Source organism: Kogia breviceps, chromosome 9, assembly GCF_026419965.1.
Source record: "Kogia breviceps isolate mKogBre1 chromosome 9, mKogBre1 haplotype 1, whole genome shotgun sequence".
NCBI classification, from domain to species: Eukaryota; Metazoa; Chordata; class Mammalia; order Artiodactyla; family Physeteridae; genus Kogia; species Kogia breviceps.
Window position 1 is genome coordinate 18217703 of NC_081318.1, and position 22275 is coordinate 18239977.

At 41.0% G+C, this 22275-nt stretch overlaps 1 protein-coding gene across 27 annotated transcripts in view; it reads right to left on the reverse strand.

Moving 5' to 3' along the window:
- The window catches only part of CALD1 (caldesmon 1), a 188092-nt gene that overhangs the window by 92902 nt on the left and 72915 nt on the right, over positions 1-22275 (reverse strand). For 24 of the 27 annotated variants that reach the window (XM_067042118.1, XM_067042122.1, XM_067042103.1 and 21 more), the window contains one exon: positions 4263-4374. In XM_067042118.1, the coding sequence (XP_066898219.1) occupies positions 4263-4333 (71 nt within the window). In that variant the 5' untranslated portion in view covers positions 4334-4374. Of the gene's footprint in view, positions 1-4262; positions 4375-5037; positions 5340-22275 lie in introns of those variants that run through there. The other 3 variants (XM_067042120.1, XM_067042114.1, XM_067042097.1) reach the window with 1 other exon arrangement.

Sequence of the window (22275 nt, forward strand, 5' to 3'; positions counted from 1 at the left end):
AGCTTTTTCAATAATTTTTTAAAAGCTCTATTTCTGAGGAATAATATGCGTAAGAATCTGGTTTATTTTAATTTGTGGTTATAACATCTGGTGAGAGTACAGGTTTTAAATGATTTATCATTGCAAAGCAGAACAGCACCTGCTCGTCAAACTCAATAACAACTAATTAAAATAACAGGGTATTTTTATTTGGAAAGGCTTTGTGGGTAAGAAGTGGACAAGTCAACAGTCTCTTCTCTGTGTTACCATTTCCCCCATGCTCTCTGCAGGGGTACAACATACAAAGGGCATAAGCCACCTTTAAAAATTATCAGTGAATATCAGAGTACATATTACATTTAAGGATGTAAAAGTACAGTTGCTTGATACAGTGTAGTTGCTTTTCTACAGGTTGAAAAGCATTAAGCACACTTTTCCCAATTTTGTCATTCTGCTTCTCTGTCCTTGGTGCCCCAAAATAAAGTCTGAAGCAGAGTAGAAGCCCAATAAAATTTTGTTGAATGAGTGACTGAATGAATGAGCCTGCAGCTCTGAGCTTTGGGGGCCACTCCAGATCAAGGCTGAGTTTTTTCTTTTAGTTGCATAAATCCAAAGGAGAATCCATTTTGGCCCCAGGTATTATGCATAAGGTCATAGAATCTCATTTTTCAAAATGGAAATCTGCCTTATTGTTTTATTTGTTTTTAAATAAAGTAATACATGATCATTGTAAAAAATTAGACAACGCTAAAAGCAAAAGGAAAATAAAAATTATCACCAATCCCCCACTCCTGTCACAGATGAAGAAGCCAAGTTCTAAAGCTAAAGGAAGAGGGACTTGCCCAGGGTCTTATATGCCCTTTATCTTCAGATCAAAGCCACAATTTTAGATGGTGCTTAATTTCTGGTTCTGGACATCTGTTTCCTGTACACACCCTGAAATTTCCCATCAAAGTTGGCTGGACCATAAAGCCTGACCTTCACTATTTCCATAAATGATCAGATTTTACAAAATCCTAAAGGGTGAACATGGCCTTGCTTAACAAATTCCAGAATAACAGAACTAAAGTGTTCACCTTGAAACATGAAAAGGTAAACTGAGTACAAATATAAGGAAGTACTTAAGTATTTATCTTAAAAAAAAGAAAAGGAAGAAAAGGAATCAAATGAAATACAATATCCCCAAAGAATTAATACAGACAGAAATGTAAGTTAAACATGTGTATTATAAATTTGTGTGAATTTATTTTAGGTTATTAAGAGTACCTAAGTAAGCTTCACTAGGTACATTTTTTCTTAAGATTGACTTTAAAGAGAGACATATCCTTCCACACAAAACAAAAAACTGGAAGGAATGAACCATGCAGATGTGTGGAAAATTCTTAGGCAAAATCCTGGTTCTAAAAGAACCTAGTTTATTCCCTGTAATTACAGTATGGATATAACCACAGTAAGTTAGTTCTATTATTCCTCTCACGTTGAGTCCCTGTTTCCCAATTCACACAGCAAACAAAGAAGCTGAAGATACTGATCTAGCCTGATACCCAATTTCCTGACCCTATTCCTGAGTCCCCCAAGCCCCAATTCTGTTAGGCCTGCCCCTACACTCTGGCCTGGTCTGTTTTCTGATCCTGCTATACTTTGGTTTTCTAGCACACTGTGAGGGACATAAAGACAGAAACTATGTCTATTTATATTTCTCCATTTTTTTCCACTGTTCCTAGCACAGCGTGGATGCTGAATAAACATTTGTTGGGAACAGTATTTTGTAGACTTTCAGGAGAAACTGAGGTCACATAATACATCATTGGAAAGGATAAGAGGTATGCTCCAGTGGGCCTGGACACTACCTACAAGGCTTCAATGTACACTCAACAATGGGTGCCCCATACTCTCCCTGGTTCTCCCCACTCCCTGAGTTTTTGTCTCCTTTGACAGTTTCCATTATGTCTTTATGACCTCTCACTCTCTCTCTCTCCACTTGCTTTCATGTCTCTATCACTACTATCCATTTTCTGCTTTTGTGCTACCACTGCCACACTGAGTGTGCCCAAATTGACTTCTCTAATAATAATTTTTCTCCCCTTTTGGACAAAGATTGATAATTTATATCTCCCAATGCCTGGAGGAAATCTCCAATTGGATGTGGCTTCTACCTGAAATTGAACACTCTCCCCATGCCCTCCCAGGAATGGAATACTTCCCAGTTTCCCCTTCCAGCTCCTCAGACTTACATTCTGTGGGAGAGTCTGAGTTTCTCCATTTCCTGAAAGATTTGCTAATTCTCCCTCTAAGGATGCTCATATTTGATCTTCATTTCCGTATTCACTGCCCTGATTCAGTCCTCATCACTGTGTGTTCAATACTAACTCTTCCAGTACGCCCACACTCTAGCCCACTGTAGATAACGTTCCCCAGTACACATAGCTCCCCCACTAAGTCTCTGTCTGTTGCCTTTTATAGGAAATAGAAACACCCAAGATGTACAAGTCTAACTCATTCTTCCTTAAGCACTTCACAGGTTTCTTGCACCGGGATTCTTACTTCCACCTCTGAGTTTTGCGGATGTTACTCCCTCCTCTACATGGCTCCCTTTTATTCTTTGTCATCACCATCGTTACTCCCTCCATGGCTCTCCACATCCAGGCAGCTTTTCCAGACTGGTTTCATCACAGGATGATAACTGCCTTTTCTTTTCTTGGTATTAATTTTTAGTTCTGACTGTATTGCTCTGTTGTTTCTTACTTGGTTAGCTAATGATAATGGTTTAAAAAAATAGTAGCATACCATTTACGTGTTTTATGTGTCAGGTACTAGGCTAGGCTGTTTATGAAGTTCAATAATCTTCACAACAGCCACAGAAGCTACATAGATATTATGCCTATTTTAAAAATAAGGTAGCTGTGGCGTAGCGAGAAGTCACTTGTGCATGGCCACACAGCTCGTAAGTGACAGTTGGGATTTGAACCTACAGAGCCCAGGTACTGTTCAGGGTACCATGTGCCATATGGCAGCCTACTCTGATCAAGTTAATCAAAGGCAGTAACTGTACCTTCTTCTTTTGAATTTTCCATACAAATAGGTAGATCCTACACTTCAAATACTTTTTGTTGGGCTTCCCTGGTGGCACAGTGGTTAAGAATCCGCCTGCCAATGCAGGGGATACGGCTTCGAGCCCTCGTCCGGGAAGATCCTACATGCCGCAGAGCAGCTAAGCCCATGTGCCACAACTACTGAGCCCGTGTGCCGCAACTACCGAAGCCCATGCCTAGAGCCCTTGCTCCACAACAAGAGAAGCCACTGCCATGAGAAGCCTGCACACCGCAACGAAGAGTAGCCCCCGCTCGCTGCAACTAGAGAAAGCCCACGCACAGCAACGAAGACCCAACGCAGCCAAAAATAAATTAATAAAATTAATAAATTTTTTTTAAAGTTAAAAAAAAATACTTTTTTGTTGTAAGTTTCTAGTTTTCTGCTACAGGATCCCTAAGGGGCCATCTTACTACCATCTTTTCACTTGTGCACTGGAATTACTGAGGCAAAATTGATTTGCTTTTAAGATCATTGTTTAACATTTTTCTTCCTGTGAATGCTTACTCTGCTTTCTCAAAAGAACATCTGAGTTAAGTCACATTAAATGCCACTGTCTTTTGCTCTGAGGCCTAAAATTTTAAAATATGCATTTATACCTCTTGCCCCACATGTTACTGCTTTATTTCCCCAACCTGCCCTGGTAAGTCACCACAGCGACATAGCACATACATAGCACCTCACACAACATAGCAGCTTCCAACTAGACTTAGAATCTCCACATTACCACAATCTACTGGCTATTAACCCATAATATGTGAATTACTGGATTTGGCGGCTTTTCTAATAATAAAAATTTGTCATAAGATCCATCGGGCTCTTATTGCCTTTATTCTTTCAGAGTGAAGACTTCCATTTCCAGAATGGTTTCAACATTCAATATTTGTCATTTTTCTGTCATTTCAAGATTGTAAGTGCTTTTAAAACTTTTATCCATATATTGCTTTTGTCATTTAAAAATTCTAATATGAAAGACAATGATTCAGTGCAACTATTTGTTTCTTCTCCAATCTCTCTTTTTCTTGATGTTTGCGCAGAATTTAGAGTCTTAACAGGTAGGAACATTTTCTATAACTGCTTTTGCAAACAGTTCAGTGTGCAATACATTTGGCCTTTGAGGCTGATGATCTTTGAGGCCTGAAACCAATATTGTGGATAACAGAATAGAGATACCTTTGAACCCAGATCCTTACCTTTCTGCTTCCAGACGCATCTCTTCCCGCTTTTGCCTCCTAAGTTCTCTGCGACGTTCAAAATCATCCATGGTATGGGTTCAGATTTAGGGAGACCAGATAATGTCTGGATCTAAAGGGGAAGAAGTAGAGTCAATATCATAGATGAGTCAGAGGATTATTTCCCATGAGTCGTCTCGGCCCCTCGCCATTTTTTCATCCCCTTTTTCTTTACTCTTAAGAAAAACACCTTAGAAGATGAGTGAGGTAGCCAGTGATCAATTTCTGCCTCCCAAGCCAAGCCTTGTCCTTTATGTGTTAAATTCAGTCTCATTCATGTAACTATTAGAGACAAATAAGTAAAATTCCAGGATCACCGTTTTTAAAAAAAGGGGGGGAGACAGAGAGGTTTGAAGACTTGAAATATTGCTGGGATCACTTGAGAGCTACTGAATGGTTTTGTTCTTTGTAACCTGCTGAACTACAGACAAAAGTTATAAAAAAGTGAACAAAGAAAGAGGAAAGGAGAAAAAGAGTGAAAAAAAACCAAAAGTGGCAAGAAAAGGAATTTGTAGGAACTAAGAGAAAAGTAAAAGTAAAAGAAAGAAATAAGTATCCAGGCATAATTTGCATATCCTAAAAGAATATTAATATCAGAATAATAAAGACCACAGCAATAATACCACGAATAAACATAATGCAGCAGCATTTTTAAAAGCAGTTACTTATGATCAAACTGTTTCCAGAGCTCAAAAGTAGCAGCTCTTTGTAACCCAACCATTTTATCCTTTCCTACCTCCTCCGTGATAGTTTTAATCCCAGAAAGATCTTCCCTTTCCAGCTCTTCAACTGAGGATTCCGCTTTTCCTGCGTTTCTGGGCCATGGAGTCAAGTATTCCAGAATTGCCCTGCAGCCCCCAAACCCAAAATGACTACCAGAAAAGGGGAAGCGGGCTCTTTTTGTCCTTGCTTTGTTTACAGAGCTGTCAGTGGTTAGTTAAACTCGGCCTGGAATCTGGCATTTAAGGCCTGCTTGAAGATTGTTTCCTGTGTGGAGCGGGAGGCCTCCACTTCCTCTGGAATCCTAGACTCTCTGCTGCACTCAGATCACAAAAAATATTTTCCAGCCCTTTCTGTGCACATGAGACGAGCCATTTGCCCTGCGTAAGAAAATAGGGAGACGGGCAAAACCTGAAGCCATCCCCTAATGGCATCTTTGTGTGAGGGAGTGAAAAGCAAAACTTAGACTTTGAAGCCTAGTTAAGAAACCTTCTTAAATTGACAGATTCTTTTATTTTTCAAGCATTTTTCCCCTTAAAAAACCCACAAAAACAAAAATAAAATCTCAGCCAACCAAAACAGAATTATACAACGTTTGAATGTTTCCCCCCTCTTCTTATTCCCTAAGGTATTATTTATACTGCTTATAAATCCTTTACAAATTCAAATTTGGGTGTTTATTTGTTTTTTTTTTTTTTATTTTACAGTGTTTTTCTATCTAACTCTTAGAAAGAGTACTTTCCAAGTACTTTGTTAGTTATGAAGGAAAGAATCAGTTTTCCTTTTTAAAAAATTATTCCATCAACCCTGAAAACATTTCTATTTTCCAGTCTGATCTCTCCATAGTTATCAGCATGAAAAAAAAAAAAGTGATTTGAGGGTCTCCTGAGAGGCTGTTTGTCTCCCTGGGGCGGGTTCCTGTTCTGAGCGCAGTGCAGGGTGCATGAGGACAGCCCTGAGGGCGGTGGCACCAAACCTCGATGACTTGGATGCTGGGTGCAGTGAGAGCAAAGGCTTCTCGTTCCTTTCTTCAGTAAAGTCTTTTGTTGCATATAAACCACTTCTGGAATAACGATAGCAACAGCGAACAGAAATGGGAGCAAGAGGTCTGTCTATAAGCAAAGAATTTCACTTTTCTTAATTTATCCAAGGAGCTTGAAGAGCAGCCTCGAAGCCTCTGGGTCTCCCTCCAACTTCATTAAGCCGAGGAGTCATGCTGGCTGCTTGGTAGCAGTGGCAGCTGTTTCTCAGCCTCCACCTCGGGTGCAGGTGCCGCTGGCAGAGCCCAGCAGCACCTCGGAGCGCTCAGGGGAAGTGAAGCTAACATCGTGTGGTCGCTCGGGCCGGCCATCCTTGCTGGCTCTCTACCCACGCAACTTCTTTCCGCCTACCCGTTCCCTCCTCCTCCTCCTCACCTTTTATTCCTTACTCGGGTGTTTGTTTCCTCAACCATAAGGAAACTCTACCTAACTAGGTATTTACTCATGGAAGGCTGCTGAGTGTGTATGTGAGGCACTGAGTGGGAGAGAGAGAGGGAGTGAGCGCTGTATGAAGCATTGACACAGACGATGCCTTTCTGGGCTCTGCTTGGTGGACACGTGGCGGGTGTACCTGAGGGAGAAGAGAAAGCACATCTGTGTACCGTGTGGTGCGGGACGGCTCTCTGTTGGGGTGTGTGTGTTGTGTCTGTGAGTGGGAAGATGTGTGTGCTTGTGAAAATGGCTCTTTGTTGGTCTCACACTCGGATGGGGCGGAGGTCTTCCTTAATCCTCACACCCTTATATCACGGAGCTTCTCTGCACCTCCCTGGCACTGTTCCTAAGTAAGGCGAGCCATGTCTGGGGAGAATTGTAAGTGATTTCCCCCCCTCTTTTGGGAGCAGCAGCTTCCATGGCCTCAGCTAGTAATCTCTCATTTCCTCCCCGACCCCCAGTCAATGCTGAATTCCTTCCAGTAACATTGGATGGGAAACAAACTCTCCGTCAACGAAGTGATGAAATGTCAAGGCAGAGAGCTTCTGTAAACAGTAAAGCTCACGAGTGTCACAGGTGGACAGCGTAGCCTGAAAGAGAAACGCAGGCAAAGGGATGTACGTATCAATGAATGTGACAGGTGGGTTCTTGAAAAGTTTTATGAAAATCTAAATTTTTGTGCTGGGGTGATTGTAGTCGTGCTATTGAAAGAACCCTGATGTGACTCCTTTCATCAAAGGAAGAGAGAGGCGCTTTACAAAGGCAGTTGAACCATTACCTTCTGATACACCTGTCTTTTCAATATGGGTTCCCAAATACCAGATTTTCTTGAAACAGGGCATGCCTATGCAACTGCAATTAAGGAATAAGTCGATGTTAGAGATTTCAAATCACTTAACACGCTGTGCTTCCTTTGGGTAATGACACCACCAAGCCCGTGGCCCAGCTGAATGGCGCTGTGAATGGACCTCCTGGGCCTCACCTCCACGCCAGGACGTCCTGAAGCTTCCTCCCCCTTCCCTATCCTTCTTGCTACTTTTCCCTCTCAACTCCTTTTGGGGGGAGGGGGAGATATTTATCAATATTTCTTCTGTCATTTCCCTTTTTATTTGTCTCATTCTCAGATACTTTTTTTTTTCCTTCTCCATTTCCCTCCCTCTATTGGGAATTAAAGTCTATTTATGAAATCCAATCTAAGATTCTTAAAAACAAATTGAGTTTAATTTCTGATGTGCATCTTTCAATCAAGAATTCTAACGATTACTATGTTTTACATTCACAAAGCCTTTTTCTTTTTCCTTTATGGGCATGTGGCCCTCATTAGAGTTACTTTCTGTGACAACTTTATAAGGAGACCTACTGTTTCTGCTTTTGTTTGGGACAGGGTTGGCGGCAGGTAAGAAGCCCTCTTAGATGTGTGTGTGGGGGTGCATGTGTGGGTGTGGGTGTGTCTGTGTGTGCATGTGTGTATGTGCATCTGTGTGTGGGCATGCACACGCACACAGGTGTAAATACAGTCGAGGCAGGAAGTGGTGGCATGCAGGCCAGTACTCTGTTATTGGGGGGAGCAATTTTTAGAGAAAGCTAAGCTCTATCTATCTTCAAATCATCATAAACTGAATGGTGAATGGGTTGGAGAAAGTCCTTGGGATTTCAGGGCAGTGCCAATATTGGTCTTGGAATGCATCAAGAATAAAATCTGTTCTGTCAGGGACCCTGAATAAGTTAATGCAACTTCCAAAAGTAACCAACGTTAATTGAATATGTGCTATGTGCTGAGGCATTTTTTTTAAACCATTAAAAAAATTAATGGGGTTTATTTCTTAGTTTTAAGTTTAAGGAAATATTGAACATAAAGTACAGAGTACCCATATATTCCCTCTCCTTTACCCTGCCCAGTTTTTTCTGTGTTTGCATTGAAATGTGTATTCCCCACCAAAAGATATGTTGAAGTCCTAACCCCCAGCATCTCAGAATGTTACCTTATTTAGAAATAGGGTCTTCGCAATGTGGTCAAGTTAAGATGAGGTTATCAGGATAGCCCTAATCCTGTATGACTGGTGCCCTTATAAAAAGGGGAAATTTGGACATAGAGACAGATATACACAAAGGGAAGATAATGTGGAAACAGGGAGAATGCCATGAGAATCTGGAGAGCCAGGAACACCCAAGGCTACCAGAAGCTGGGGGAGAGTTGTTGAACAGACCCTTCCCTGTGGTCTTCAGAGGGACCCTGCTGACACTTTGATTTCTAGCCTCTGGAACTGTGAGATAATAAGTTTCTGTTCTAAGCCACCCAGTTTGTGGTACTTTGTTACAGCAGCCCTGGCAAACTAATGCAGCCTATTATTATTATTATTTTGTTTTTGTGGTACACGGGCCTCTCACTGTTGTGGCCTCTCCCATTGCGGAGCACAGGCTCCAGACGCACAGGTTCAGCGGCCATGGCTCACGGGCCTATCCACTCTGCGTCATGTGGGATCTTCCTGGACCGGGGCACGAACCCATGTCTCCTGCATCGGCCGGCAGACTCGCAACCACTGCGCCGCGAGGGAAGCCCCAGCCTATTATTAAAATCTTGCAGTGGTACATTTGTTACAATTAATGAACCAATATCCATACATTATTATTAATTAAAGTCCATGTATCACATTAAGTTTCACACTTTGTATTGTATATTCTATGGGTTTTGTTAAACGCAAAATGTCATGTATCCACCATTACAGCATCAGACAGAATAGTTTCACTACCCTAAACAGTCCCTGTTCTCCTTCTATGCATCCTTCCCTCCCTCCCCCACTCCAGCCCTTGGCAACCATTGACTTTTTAAAAACTGTTTCTATAGCTCTGCTTTTTCCAGAATGTTGTGTAGTTGGAATCATAGAACATGTAGTCTTTTCAGACTGGTTTCTTTCACTTAGCAATATGCATTTAATTTTCCTCCATGTCATTTTGTGGCTTGGTAGCTCTGCTGGGCCATTTAAAAATATGTGTTCTTATTTTATCTACGTAATAAACCTGTGAGGTAGCTATTATAATCCCCATTTTAAAGAATTTCAATAGGGAGGGTGGGAGGGAGAGAGATGCAAGAGGGAAGAGATATGGGAACATATGTATATGTATAACTGACTCACTTTGTTGTAAAGCAGAAACTAACACACCACTGTAAAGCAATTATACTCCAATAAAGATGTTAAAAAAAAAAGAATTTCAAAGTGTGTGCTCTTAACCACAATAATATTCTTGAACTAACCCACTATTCCCCTCTAAGAATTGTTTTCCCTTTCAGGAAGTAGGTAAGGGTGCCTCCCTCCCCCACCTCCTACCGAGAAATTCTGAGAAGACTACTGTCAGTGATCTCCAGTTTAATTCATTGGATCATTTAAACTCAGGTAAGAAGTGATCTTAAAAATTATTCAAGGGGGCTTCCCTGGTGGCGCAGTGGTTAAGAATCTGCCTGCCAGTGAAGGGGACATGGGTTTGAGCCCTGGTCTGGGAAGATCCCACGTGCTGCAGAGCGGCTGGGCCCGTGAGCCACAACTACTGAGCCTGCGCATCTGGAGCCTGTGCTCCGCAACGGGAGAGGTCGCGACAGTGAGAGGCCCGCGCACCGCGATGAAGAGTGGCCCCCTCTTGCCGCAACTGGAGAGAGTCCTCGCACAGAAACGAAGACCCAACACAGCCAAAAACAAAATGAATTAATTAATTAATTTTAAAAAATTATTCAATCCTCTTCAATTTCAAACCTATTTGGTTTAGTTCAGAGAATTATAATGTCTGGGAGATAATTAAATTAAACCTTGCAAATGTTTATTAAACTTCTGTTATTTTATTGTTACTTCTTTGTAAGATTCTTAAACTAGGATGATCATGTCTGGACCTCTTCATTGCATACTTTTCTTTGAAATTTTAGTGCTTCTACATTTTATACTTTCCTCCTCTTATGCACTGTGCCCTCATCTCCAGCATAAGAATTTCTCTGTTATTGCAAGGAACCCTAGTCTTTCAACACTGATAACTGTTATTAGATCCCTGTTTGACTAGTAATCATTGTATACCCACTGTAAAATTACATGGTCCAACTACTTCCATGAAGCCCCACAAAAACATTTATACCATCAATTTTCGATGAGCATTTACTGAGCATTTACTATGTGCCAGGTTCTCTTCTAGGCACTGGAGATATAATGGTGAAGAAGACCTAAAAGGTTCCTGCCTTCCAGGAACTTTTATTTCAGACTTTCTTGCTCTTTTAAAAGTCTACCAAGCCGATCATAGCCATCTTCGACCTTGGATCACACCCATCATTTGCTTTCTGGTTTTCGTTCTTGAGATTCAAGGCTTTGTGGGAGAAAGTCAGGGACCATGTTTTGTCTGTCCTAAAGGTTTATGTTAACTTCAGTTGGGCCGTCACTGCAACTCAGTGATGCCTCTCTTCATCCTGTATGTACCGCGTGATTTCTGGGTATAACACACGCCAGCAGATTCTCCACCTCTGCTCTTCAAATTATCTTCACTCACCTCAATCCTTAAGTTGCCCACTCCACAAACAGTGACCTGGACTCAGACTTAGGAGACATGGGATGACCCTCTCTGAGCCTTTCTTCTCTGTAAAATGAAATGGTTGGACAGATAATGTCCAAGGTTTCACCCTACTCCATGTAATACTACGGTTCTGTAGCTGCTCTCCAATCCAGCAAAGATGGATGCATCACACATAGCATGTACATGTTTCCTTCTTTCTACATTTGAATGTTTGGATACCTCTGTGCATTCTCTTCTAATTTTCTGATTTAGAAAGCATTAACCTTCCCTTCAAACTGATCATCCCATGGCGCCCTAGATAAAAATATTTTATTACCTCTCAAATGTGTCATATAATTTTCTACCTCTGCTCCTTTATTCATACCATTCCATCCATCTGGAGTGAGAGCCCCAATCCTCTTCATCGTCCATATTCTATTCAGTTGTGCATTTCTGGCTCAGATCTCACTGCCTTCATGCCTTTCCTGAGGACTCTAGTTTGCTAGTGATATCTCACTACTTGAATATCCATCATTCATTTTGGTAATTAATAATCTACTGCCTTGCCACTGCTTATTAGTTGTTCTAACTACTGCTTAAATATGTTACCTATATTTTACTTTCCACATGCTTTCATTCTTAAGATTCTGTATCTTATGAATAGATACAGTCTTTTAAAAAATCTTTTCACTCTTGGGACATAGCAGGCACTCGGGAATTGCAGCTGATTTGAACCGTTGGATCTTTATTCTAGATTTTACCATTCTGAGAGTGGAAAATGTAACTCAAGCTGATTCATCTCTGTACTTTACTGACTGATCAGTGTTTACAAAGTTAAAGACCTTGGTAATAGACTCTATATGAATCTCAAAAATTATATAAACCCACATTTGCAGTAGTGGCAGTAAATCTGGCAGTGTTTTCTTTCTGACTATAGAAAATGAACTTCTGTCTTTTTCAAAAAAAAAAATCAATTTATCAACCTGCTTTGCTCTTTTCTCAGCTAAATTGTTCATTTGGGAATCAAAAACCAAATAAACACATGGATTCTAACATACCATTTGGACTTAACTTTAGCTCAACCTTCACCACTTTGTTCCAAAAATCTGTGCTACTTAAAAAAAAATGCAATCACCAAGACACATGTGTCAAGACCAGCAACATAGAAATAAGAATGAATGGGATCAACCTGAGGAGCTCTGCCTTTTCAAGTTGTTTCTTTTCTCTCATCGTTGGAATCTAGAACTCAATGCCCTTCTAAGAGCAGGCTAACAGGTTATGGTTTGTTTCTTTCTTTCCTCCCCTGCTCAGTCTTTTATCATTACTTTTTCTCTATTTGTATTTCTCCATTTGCCAAACAGGAGAATGGAAAGACTTAACGTAACAAAAGTCAATGTCTTTGTGGCCTCTCTTCCACCTTAAGAGGAGCAGGTAGTGGGCGTGTTAGATTTGTGAAGGAATGGTGTTTGTCTACACTGGTTTCCACACTGGGGAAGACCACACACTTAGAGATTTTATGTGTCATCTCCAAGTGTTACCACCCATTTGGAACGCTTTAAGTTGTTCAAAACCCCATGGCTATCACTGACCCTCCCAAGTATGAAAAGTAGATTCACCTCTATTTAAAGAAAGGAGACTGAGACAAATGGGGCTTTGGTATCAGTTCCTTAACCATGACCAATCAGTGGAAAACCAGGACTGATATTTAGGCCAATCTTTAAGCCAACCTGAAAAGTTTTCTTAGACGAGCAAGAGAAGTGAGAATTTGGAACACAATTCCTTTGGCACCCTTTTCGAGAGTTTGAAATTCTTTTCTTTGGCAAATTCCAGGAGAATTAGGCCGAAAGACACAGAACAGAACATATCAAATCAGAAAAGGCATGTGGTCACTGATGCTCTCTTGGTTCCTAAGGAAGAGAAAAAGCATCAAAAGGCGTGGGAGCGAATCCTACCACAGACAGAAAGTCTACACCAATCTGTAAAAAATTTCTTACACCCAGGGAAGAAAATAAATGCATAGCTATGCTTAAAGAATGCATAAATGTGCTTTCTAAATGCATGCCTGATAACAGAGTTAATTCTGATGTCACATCGGGGTGGGATCCTGACCCCAATGGAGCTATTGGACAATGGGTAGGGCTACTGAGAAAATGTGAACCCCTATTACTGGAAATAGTCAGGCAGAGGTGAAATAGCCATCTGTTTAGGGCTGTAGTGAAAAGATATTTTTTGAGATTCTAAGGCTGTGCTACCCAATATGGTTGTCAGTTGTCACATGAGGCGGTTTAAATTTAAATGAATCAAAATTAAATTAGAAACTCAGTGCCTCCGCTTCACCAGCCCCATTGCAAGTGCTCTGTGGCCACAGGTGTCTAGTGGCTTCCACGTAAGACCATGCAGGGAACACTTCTGTCACCACAGAAAGCTCTATCGGACAGCCCCCCTGTGAAGCCTTCCAACTCCTAATACAAAATGACTTTACCACGGAAAGTAATGTTATGCAGTTCAGAGACATGAAGATGTGTAGGACATGGTGTCTGTCTTCAAAGACCTTACAATCTCCTAGAGAAGATGGAATACAATGAGGGGTATGGTAGGGTCAGCCTTTCAAATCACTGATGTGCGTGCTCTTTTAATCCTCTCATTAGTAACTTCTTTGTTCTCCTGTGGAGGGTCTTTTGGATCTGCAATCTTGCTGTTCTGAGCACACTTGCAACTGAGAAAGTGAAATGAATGCTCAGTGAATGCAAAAGAAGCTGAGATACTGTCTGAAGAGAGATCACACTTCGAATTGCATAACAAGGCCTAAGAGTGCCTTATTTGGAACAAAAGATCAGAGGCCATGGGTCTTTACCAGTTATAGAGGTCATTATATTTTACATAACAATAGTTTTACTTGTGCATGACTCTGGCCTTTCTGGTCTACTCGGCTATAAAAATATCAGCAACGCATGAGTCTGCTCTTTGTGATTGGTTTTTCACCTAATATTTCCAATTTAGTGATCAACAAGAAGATCCAGAGCCTTAGCCAGATATCCTGCTAATATAAGACATTAGCAAGGTGACAGAGCTTAGATGGCAGGATGCAAATCCATTTACACTGCTGGGAACAATTCAAAGGTATGTCTTCGAGGTACTTTGTTACTGGCAACATTTTTGCACATGGAGGACATGCTATTAGGATCAGGGACTATTTATTCCCTAGTAAGTTATTAAACAGCTATTCATCTTGATCATCAAATGCATTTATTGTGTTCTGGAATTAGGAAGCAAGTTAGAGACTATCTTCTGGGAGTTTATAATCTAAGATGAAAAGCTTTGAAACCAAACCAAGGGACACTATCCCTTATGTCTTTGGACATAATAGATACACAATTTAGACATGTAAATCTGCAAAGAAGTTAAATAATAAATTGAAAAGTGCCTAGACTGCTTCCTTCTTCCTTTCACATGAATCATTTACGTGGTAGCTTCACCCATTTGTTAGTTTGGGAATTTCTGGACTTTCCTTCAAGTAAGAAATGGCCCATAGTGCAGGCCTGCTTAAGACTAGAGTGAGACTACAGGATCTCTGAATCTTGTACTCACAGATAAGAGTTTGTACTGATACCTATATTATTGGAGCTGGTATTTTAATTACTAAGTATATATCTGTCTTCCCCAGAAGATTATAATCTCCTTGAGGTTATTACTCATTTTTGTGATCCCTTAAAGTTCTTAACTATTTTTTCTTATAGTCAGCACTAAGTTCACACTTGAATTAAAATGGATTCCGGGGCACTGCTTATTTTTGGATTTCATTGGTAAGCAGATGAACTTGGCTAAGACATGATCGAAAGGCCATGCCTCCAGTTGAGCTCTTAGTAACCTTGGGGATGGTGGGTCACTAGGAAGCTCTATTTTGCATTGTGATTTGTAGTTGTAGTTGTTTTCTTCTAGTGGAAAAGAAACTTGTCTTAGAATGACGTTCTGTTTTCAGGAAAGAGGGGTATTAGACATTTGTAACTGAGGGAATCAGTCTGTTCTGGGACCTTCAAAGAAAAAGAAGGACAAAGAAGACATATGTTGAATAAGAAAAGAAGAGAATTAGGGTTGAACTGAAACGCCCCAAATTTCCAAGGCCTTTGGAGATGCCTTGCCACTCCTCCATCATAATTAGGAAACACTGACATTCAGAGCTGATTTAAATGCTTCCATCAGTCTAAAAAAGTGTTGCCTGATTTTACTCTGTAACCATGCTCAGTAATTAGAAACATAAGGCACTGTTCTGGATGTTTTCTTGGGAACCTACCCTCCCAGGCCTGGTGTCACTACCCATTGGCTACAGGACCTTTATCTTTTCTCACCATCTCTCTTAGGAGCCCCTGCCCAGGTCACAGGAAGAGTGTGAGGTTGCCATGGGCATTCCTGGAAAAACTGGAGACCTCTGGCGCCACTTCAGACTCTAAAATACATGGAAGAAGCTCATTTTGCCTGCCTCTTTCCTTGCTGAAGCTCTATAAATCTGTATTGCACTTGGAAGGCAGTAGTTAAAGTACAGTAAGAAAAGTGTTCAGGGCTTCCCTGGTGGCGCAGTGGTTGACAGCCCGCCTGCCGATGCAGGGGACACGGGTTTGTGCCCCAGTCCGGGAAGACCCCGCATGCCGCGGAGAGGCTAGGCCCGTGAGCCTGCGCTTCCGGAGCAAAAAAAAAAAAAAAATAGAAAAGAAAAGTGTTCAAATCAAAAGATTCAAAAGAAGGATCTTTGTGATGAACGGCTTGAAATGACATCTTTGTTTGTTTCTGAAAACAGAAAAGCTATTCCAATGGAAGATTCTAGAGTTCCTCACACTCTTGCTGGGAAACGTACTTTGCAAAATGTAGGATTAGAATATGATCTAACAAGCAGCAGCAGCAGCCTTTTACTTCTGACAAAATCCACAAAGAAAATGGAAAAATACTTGTAATCAAGGACTTCAACTCAACAGTCACCTAACTTGTCAAATTAAAACATGTGGCAACCACCTGCCAAGCATCTTGAAACAACTATACCTTCTTATTTTTCTACCTGACCTGTAATCTCTTTGGAGCACATTTGCATTTCCCAATTTTTCACACTTAGACAATACTGTCCACACCACGTGTAAAGATGACTAAGCAACTTTGCATTAAGTAACCGAAGCGAGTCCTGCCAATTTTAGAATAATTAAGTTTCTGCAATCTAATATAAACAGTTCCAAGAACTACTTGCGGCCTACCAAAAGTATATATTACAAGTAGTCAACACTGAGGCCAGCTGGCAGACAGATCAACCTATTAAAGTAGAATTGTTCAGAATTCAGAGTATTATTTTTCTTTTCTCCCATTATTTTTTCTGCATCCAACTTTGTTTCTTTGGGAATGTTTTCAAGTATACAAAGCAAGAAAGTAATGTGGAATTGCACCTCTTGTAAATGAATGAGCATTTCTCTTGAGATTCTTGAGAACCCACAAGTCAGTCCCATTTCAACGCTGTCTACACAGGCAGCCAAAGTAAAATAGAGCAAGTGAATCCACTTTGTTCCCACTCAAGCTAAAGTGTTGGTATTTTGCTTGACCATCAGAAAGGTCAGCAGTGACCACCAGACAAGCACATTAAGTTATATGCCCATCAGACACCTGAAATATCCTTCTGACTGTAGATCCTTGTACTGCCTCTACCATGTAGCTTGCTGGATCAAAATTTATTACTAATAAGGCTAATGTGATAGGTTTAATTCTACCAGGAATGAGTTAACTATTTGAGAGAAAAAAGAAAATCCTAAGCTATTGCCATGTGCTTTGACATTCATCTTGGCTGGCAGATGTGGACTGACACCTTTCAGCTGAGAACATAGAGATGGTTAGACCAACCCATCCCACCATGACCTTCAAGAGAGTGTATGGGACCTCGAGTCTGTCATACAGAGTGAAGTAAGTCAGAAAGAGAAAAACAAATATTGTATGCTAACACATATATATGGAATCTAAAAAAAAAAAAAAAAGGTCATGAAGAACCTAGGGGTGGGACGGGAATAAAGACGCAGACTTACTAGAGAATGGACTTGAGGATATGGGGAGGGGGAAGGGTGAGCTGTGACAAAGTGAGAGAGTGGCATGGACCTATATACACTGCCAAATGTAAAATAGCTAGCTGGTGGGAAGCAGCCGAATAAGCAGCTCGGTGCTTTGTGACCACCTAGAGGGCTGGGATAGGGAGGGTGGGTGGGAGACGCAAGAGGGAGGAGATATATGTATATGTATAGCTGATACACTTTGTTATACAGCAGAAATTAACACACCATTGTAAAGCAATTATACTCCCATAGAGATGTTAAAAAAAAAAAACAAAGAGAGAGTGTATGGCCAAATGAATGGGAGTGTGTCATCACACAAAAAGCCTCTCCACATTCAACTGCATTTTAAGTCCTAATGTCTTCTTCACTGTGTTTAAATTCACATATATTCAAGAGTGGTAAAGGCTCTACAACCATCATCACAATGATAACTTCAATAAAAACATTCAACAGACATTTATGAAGCACCATTTGCTACCTTACTGGGTATAGCAAATAAGTTGTGACTGCAACTACCCTGCCCTCACCATGCTTATAGTCTGATGGTGGAGACAGGCCATCAATAAATAAAATACAAACTGCGACAAGGGTTAGGAATGAAAAATACAAGCTGCTATGAGAGAACTACAGGAGTGACTAATGCTTTTCTTTGGGTTAAAATACGATATAAGCAGTAATAGCTTTTTCAAACGAGAATGATATTAATACACTACAGACATGCATTCATAAAGGGAACATAAATGTATGAGACTGGAGTTTGTATTTATTAAATATATATCAACATCTATTATGTGCCAGGCACATGCTCTTCTAGGTGCTGATAAATCGAACTCTTCTCTACTTTTCTGTCCTAAAGAAGGGAATGAAGAGTAAAGTAGCTAGTCAGGTTTGAGGGATGGTGAACTATTCTCACCCTCTCTCTCCAACCTCGGATCCTGTGTAAGTAATGTACAAATAATGACCTATGAGATACTGTCTGCTAGAATTGATATAGACACGGGGAATCCACTTAAGATATTAACTTCACACAGCTAAAGTGGAGGGCATCTTTCTAGAAATCATCCAGCTCAGTGACCTTCTGACAACAAAAGCATGTTTCTCACCCACCATCAAGCAGAAATTTGCTGATTTAAATGTAGCTGGTCTACTTTGTTTTTTCAAATTTTGGTTCATGATTCCAAGAAATGAACAGCCCGTAATAAATTTACTCCAGTGGCAGAATATCTCACGACTAGCTTTTCTACTTTGAATACCACAAACAGACCTTTTAATTTGTTGACACACAGCCCCTGGACATTCATGAAAACAAGATGTTCTCTTGCTGCTTTTTAAGTTAATCAGATTTAAGTCAGGGTCTCAGCCGAATTTCAAAAACAGATGTTCCATAGCAAAAGGGCTGAACTGACCCCGGCAATGAGAGGCTGTTTCACTTGAACTTGAATATTCTTTGTTAGCAGGATGAGCGATCAAATATGCCTGAAACTGGAAACAGGAGTGATCCAAGGTTTACTACTGTCTCCACTCAATGGCTGCCCTGGGGATCTGGGAAGGTTGGGCATCCATGACTCTTGGTTTGGAGAATAAGCTGATGCCTGGAAGGTTCAGGTGCCTAGGTTACGAAGGGGGTTAGTGAGGAGGGATGATCTTCCCCCACACGCCACCATCCTGCTTTCCTGTCGACCTCGGAGGCCCTCCATGGAATGGCTCCATTGTGCCCAATGCCTTCCTGACTCACACTCACGTGCAAACACAACTCACAGCCAGGCCAACTCCTTAGTTCTGCTACAATCCAGCTGGTATTTCTGCCTCTGGGCCTCTGTGCCTGTTTCCTCTCTCCTGTAACCTGAAGTGCCCTCCACTCCTGCAAATCCCATATATTTTTCTAGAGTGTAGCTCAGTCCTATCTTTATTCCAGAATCGTCCTCGCTTTCAACTTCTGCAGCATCGTTAGCACTGTTCTTTTTGATGGTCAGTGCTATATGACTTTGTTATTCAAATGTTTTATAATCTCTCTTTCTCCTGAGCAAGTGTGAAGCTGCTTAGTGTCAGGGCCTGCCATCTCCTTTGATATCCCCTTACAGTGCTGGGTGTTTTGCTCTGCCTTTCTAGATGCATGGGAATGGCTGCTGAGTTGAACTTATTGAAAAGCTTCTGGCCTAAAAATCCAAGTTTCCAAAATTCCACAGCTCTGGTCATTAGTGCTGTTTGCCCTGTGTTCCTGTTTTTCCCCTTCTGGGCACCTTATAGAACCATACTTTTGGCCTCCTTGTGGTCAGCTGGGGCCAAGTGACTAGTTCTGGCTAATGAGCTGTTAGCAGAAGTGTCATGTCACTTCTGGGGCAGACCATTTAATTGTTGATATTAGACCCTTCAGAGTTTTTTTCCTCTCTACCATGGTAGCCAGCAATATTTCCAGATAGTAGCTCCCAGCCGGGGTCCCCAAGTAAGGATGGCAATGATGTGGACCAGAGACCCCAGCCTATCCAGGGTTAGAGAGACAGCACGAGTGGCCAACCTTTGTTGTTTAAGTCACTGAAGTTTTGAGTTGTCCCTGACCCCAGCATAACCTAGCTGGCCATGGCTGACGTTGCCTTTGTTAACTCCGTCCGCGATGAAAATGATCTTGAGATATTAGGCAGTGCACATCTCTGCTTCATGAAGGTACTTATTCAAATTATCCTATTTTCTATTTCTGTTCTGTGACATCTCGTATATAAATAGGGATGGGTAGACTAATCAGGTAGGGCCTCGGGGAGTGGAAATGGCTCATTGGTTCCATCTGCCTACTCCAATGAGCCATAAAACTGCCGCTAACTGTAGCAGTGCTCACGTATTATGTGTTCACTCATTTACACCAGGGGTGACAAACTTGGGGAGTGGTGGCCTACAGAGAAATGGAGAATACGTGCATCCCTAGAAGAGTTCAAGTTCAAAATTTTAAGAAAACCATGCTGGGCAAAGGAAGCACATTTGCAGGTCAGTGTGGGCCTCAGGCTGCTGGTTGGTGACCCCTGATTTATACAGTCTTTCCTTAATGGCTATCATGTGTCAGGCTAGGCACCGTGAGGACTTCCAAGAATAAACTTACAAGTGAATTCATATTAGCGTGCACTCTAGATGGAGCTTATTTAGTTAGCCAACGGTTATATAGCATGCACTATGCACCCAGCACAGTTCTAAGAACTTTATAAATATCAGTTTAAATCTTTATAGCAATCCTTATTGTCTCCATTTTACAGATAGAAAGACGAAGGCCCAGAGCGGGTGCGTCATTTGCCCAAGGTCACAGAGCTAGCAAACAGTAGAGCTAGGATTTACATCCAGGCAGCCTAGCCCTAGAGTCTGTGCTTTTAATCACAACACTATGCTATGTCTCACAAGACCTGTAAATGCATAATATTTACGAGGTAGCTTATGGCAAGAGCCTCGCTGATGAAATGATCATGTGATTGCCTGAAGGATCTATGCTCCTCTACAAATGTCCCTGACTAGAAGCTGTTTCCTGTCAGGAGGATTTGGCTTGCTTGATGTTAGGGTGAGTCCATATTTGATGTTTATTAGTGAAATAAAAATCAATCTCCTGTTTATATTCATCTGGGCTTTGGCAAACTGATTTATCATTTCATTTAAGCGAGGTTCACTTTAGAAAATAAGCTGAATTTGTCCTAAACATCACTTTACACTTTGACTATTTCTTTGCTTTTTCATTTAATTAGTTTTAGACAGGAAGCAAAATCATCTGAGATTATATGTTTGTGTTAATCTTAGGGCAGACTCAGATATTGTAGGTCCTGAAAATTATTTGGGAGGCCTTTAAGAAGGAGAATACAATGTTAAATGTAAAAAATTAGGCAGGGGTGTGGCAGAGGTCTGTTCAAGTGAGGGGCCCTGTGGCTTAAGGGCCACTGGTTTCATGGTGAATCTCCTTGGGTCTCTCACCTTTGATTCTTATGAGCATTCCAATAAAAATGTCCCAAACCCTTACTTTGCTCTTAATTTTGAATTATTTTGATACTACAGTTATGTTCACTCCCTAAAAAATTCTTCATGAAAACCAGAATTTAGGAAACAAATAAGGAAGGGAGCAATTAAGCATCATTCTTCAAAGAGATTTTCAGAAAAGTAGAATTACAGATATAGCCAGTGCACTGCAGTGTTTTGCCTACAAACCACATAATTAGAATGATAGGTGGATGAGAGGGCAGAGAAATTTAAAATATTATGACTCTTTGTCAGGATGAGGACAATGAAAAATAAAGTTATCAGAAATCACAATTTACGTCAATGAATATATTATCTGAGTCACTAAATTTTCATTGCATTGAATTAAAAAAAAAAAAAGAGTCCATTTTATAGGAAGGAATGGAGGAACACCAGAATTGTTACTGCAGCCCAGATCTCATACAGCCCTGGATGGAGAAGTTCCAATTCAATATATAGCTGTAGAGTGAATAAATGAATGAGTGACTGAATATGTATGTCTGAGGAACAAGAGAAAGGACAGATGGTGCTAAAGTGGTCACAAGCCTCCCCCATCAACCCCAACTTACAACTGCACGTTTTACTTCTAAACCATTAGCCAGCAATCTGGGGGAGGCAGTAGATATGTCCCCAGAGTCTCTCATTGTAACAAATGTCTTTATGTTTATAAATCTTGTGAGTCGGTGATAGAATCAGATTCACAATCATGGGTACAATATACTTATTGGAGGAAGTCTTTGAAGAACTTGGAGAAAACGCTTTTAGAAGAGCTCCTTCCTTCAGGCTCACCATATGTTCGTATTCACTCCCTCTCTGCATCCTCTGGATGATAAACACACTTTTCCCCAAACTCAGGATGCCCCATTCCACAGTATGTCATTCTTGGTCATTAAATAACAGGACTCGATATTAACGTTGGCTGTCTCCATCCCTCTTTAACAAAGTGTTTTCAGCCAAAGATATTAAACTAGTCAACCTCTCTTTTCCCCTGTCAGAGAAACAGCCAGCATCCTGAAATCACAGCTCATTTGTACCATGCTGGCGTGAATATTCAGACTCCATTTGTCTCCAGCTCTTAAAGGCTGGTGTTAGTGTGAATGATAGACATTTTGTTTTGAATTAGCAAAAAGAAGGATAAAAAACCCCAAATAATAAGTTCGGCCTTAAAATATCTGTTTCAGGGAATGTAGCTCTGCCTTTTCC